At 47.0% G+C, this 1,330-nt stretch overlaps 1 protein-coding gene across 1 annotated transcript in view; it reads right to left on the bottom strand.

The window, feature by feature from the left end:
• Positions 1–1,033, bottom strand: part of LOC125036190 (protein PALS1-like) — a 127,490-nt gene extending 126,457 nt beyond the window's left edge. The window contains exon 1 of the mRNA XM_047628637.1: positions 952–1,033. Within this exon, the coding sequence (XP_047484593.1) occupies positions 952–1,018 (67 nt within the window). The 5' untranslated portion in view covers positions 1,019–1,033. The remainder of the gene's footprint in view (positions 1–951) is intronic.
• Between the last annotated feature and the right edge of the window lie 297 nt (positions 1,034–1,330).

Raw genomic sequence — 1,330 nt, forward strand, 5'->3', positions numbered from 1 at the left:
TCAGCTCTTCCCCCTCCGTCAGCTCAAACTCCTCCGTCAGCTCAACCCCCTCCGTCAGCTCAAACTCCTCCGTCAGCTCAACCCCCTCCATCAGCATTAACTCCTCCGTCAGCTTAAACTCTTCCGTCAGTTGAAAGCCCCTCCGTCAGAGCATCACGCAGCCACTGAGCGGAACACAATCGATCTCTGCCGCTGATTCTCGCACCGAGGGACTCTCCGTTCGCCCGCGCTGGGCTGGGGGCTTTAGGGGTGAGGGCTGAGGGCTGAGGATGCTTAAGTAGGTCTAACATCCTTCGCCGCATTTATATTTTTGGGAGAGGGGAAGGGGGGGGGGGGTGTTTCGTAACTAGTTACATGAGGATGCTGTGTTGCTGTTTTGTTTTTCACGTTATCAAAGAGTCGATTCACTTCCTTGCGTGTTGTGTTTGTGTACTCGAAGCATCATATTTTACGTAATCAAAGATCGATTCACTTTCTCTGTGTATTCGCTGCATCCTACTTCTCCTTTTTTGTTTTTGTTTTACGTAAGCAAAGGGTCAACTCACTTCATCTTACTGCCAATTCACTTCCTCTCGTATTATGTTTGTGTTCTCGCTGCTGCTTACTTTATTGTTTTTTCCTTAACGTTATCAAAGGGTCGACTCACTTCCCCCGTGTTGTGTTTGTGGATTCGCTACATATTATTATTATTATTATTATTATTATTATTATTATTATTATTATTATTATTACTATATATATTTTTTTTTCTTTTTTTACGTTATCAACGAATCAGTTTACTTCCTAGAGTGTTGTGTTTGTGTACTTACTACTTTGTGGGGGTCTTTTAAGGAATAAGTAGTCGGTTCAGTTATCAAATTCATCCCTTTTCGTGGTTGCTAATATCAACACAGCTAACCCCTTCGACGCCTAATCTACAACACGACTCATGTAAACAAGCAACATACTCACCATAGAGCTTGATCTTCTTGTCCTTCGTCTCCACCAGAATGATGACATACCCGCCCAGGTCCACCATCCTGACGGCGGGTTCTCCTCAGGTGGTCGCAGAGGCGCTCTTACTTACGCTCGGCCTGCCATGGGTTCTTTGGCCGGGCCGTTTGCCTCTTCCCGATGTCGCAAGAGGATTTCATAGTAATGCCCCTTTCCTCACTTGCAGTCTGCCTTCGAGCGACTCGGTTTCACCATGAAATTTTGTTTCTGGATATGATAAAGTTTGCCTTGAGTTTCGAGTGACGCCTGAGCACTAGGCCCATGGTGGTCAGAGCGAAGTGGCGTCCCGCGGCTGCCCTGCCTGCGCTCGGCACTCCATGGCGGCCTGTTCACATCG

This window comes from Penaeus chinensis, chromosome 2 (assembly GCF_019202785.1).
Source record: "Penaeus chinensis breed Huanghai No. 1 chromosome 2, ASM1920278v2, whole genome shotgun sequence".
In the NCBI taxonomy this organism is placed as follows: Eukaryota; Metazoa; Arthropoda; class Malacostraca; order Decapoda; family Penaeidae; genus Penaeus; species Penaeus chinensis.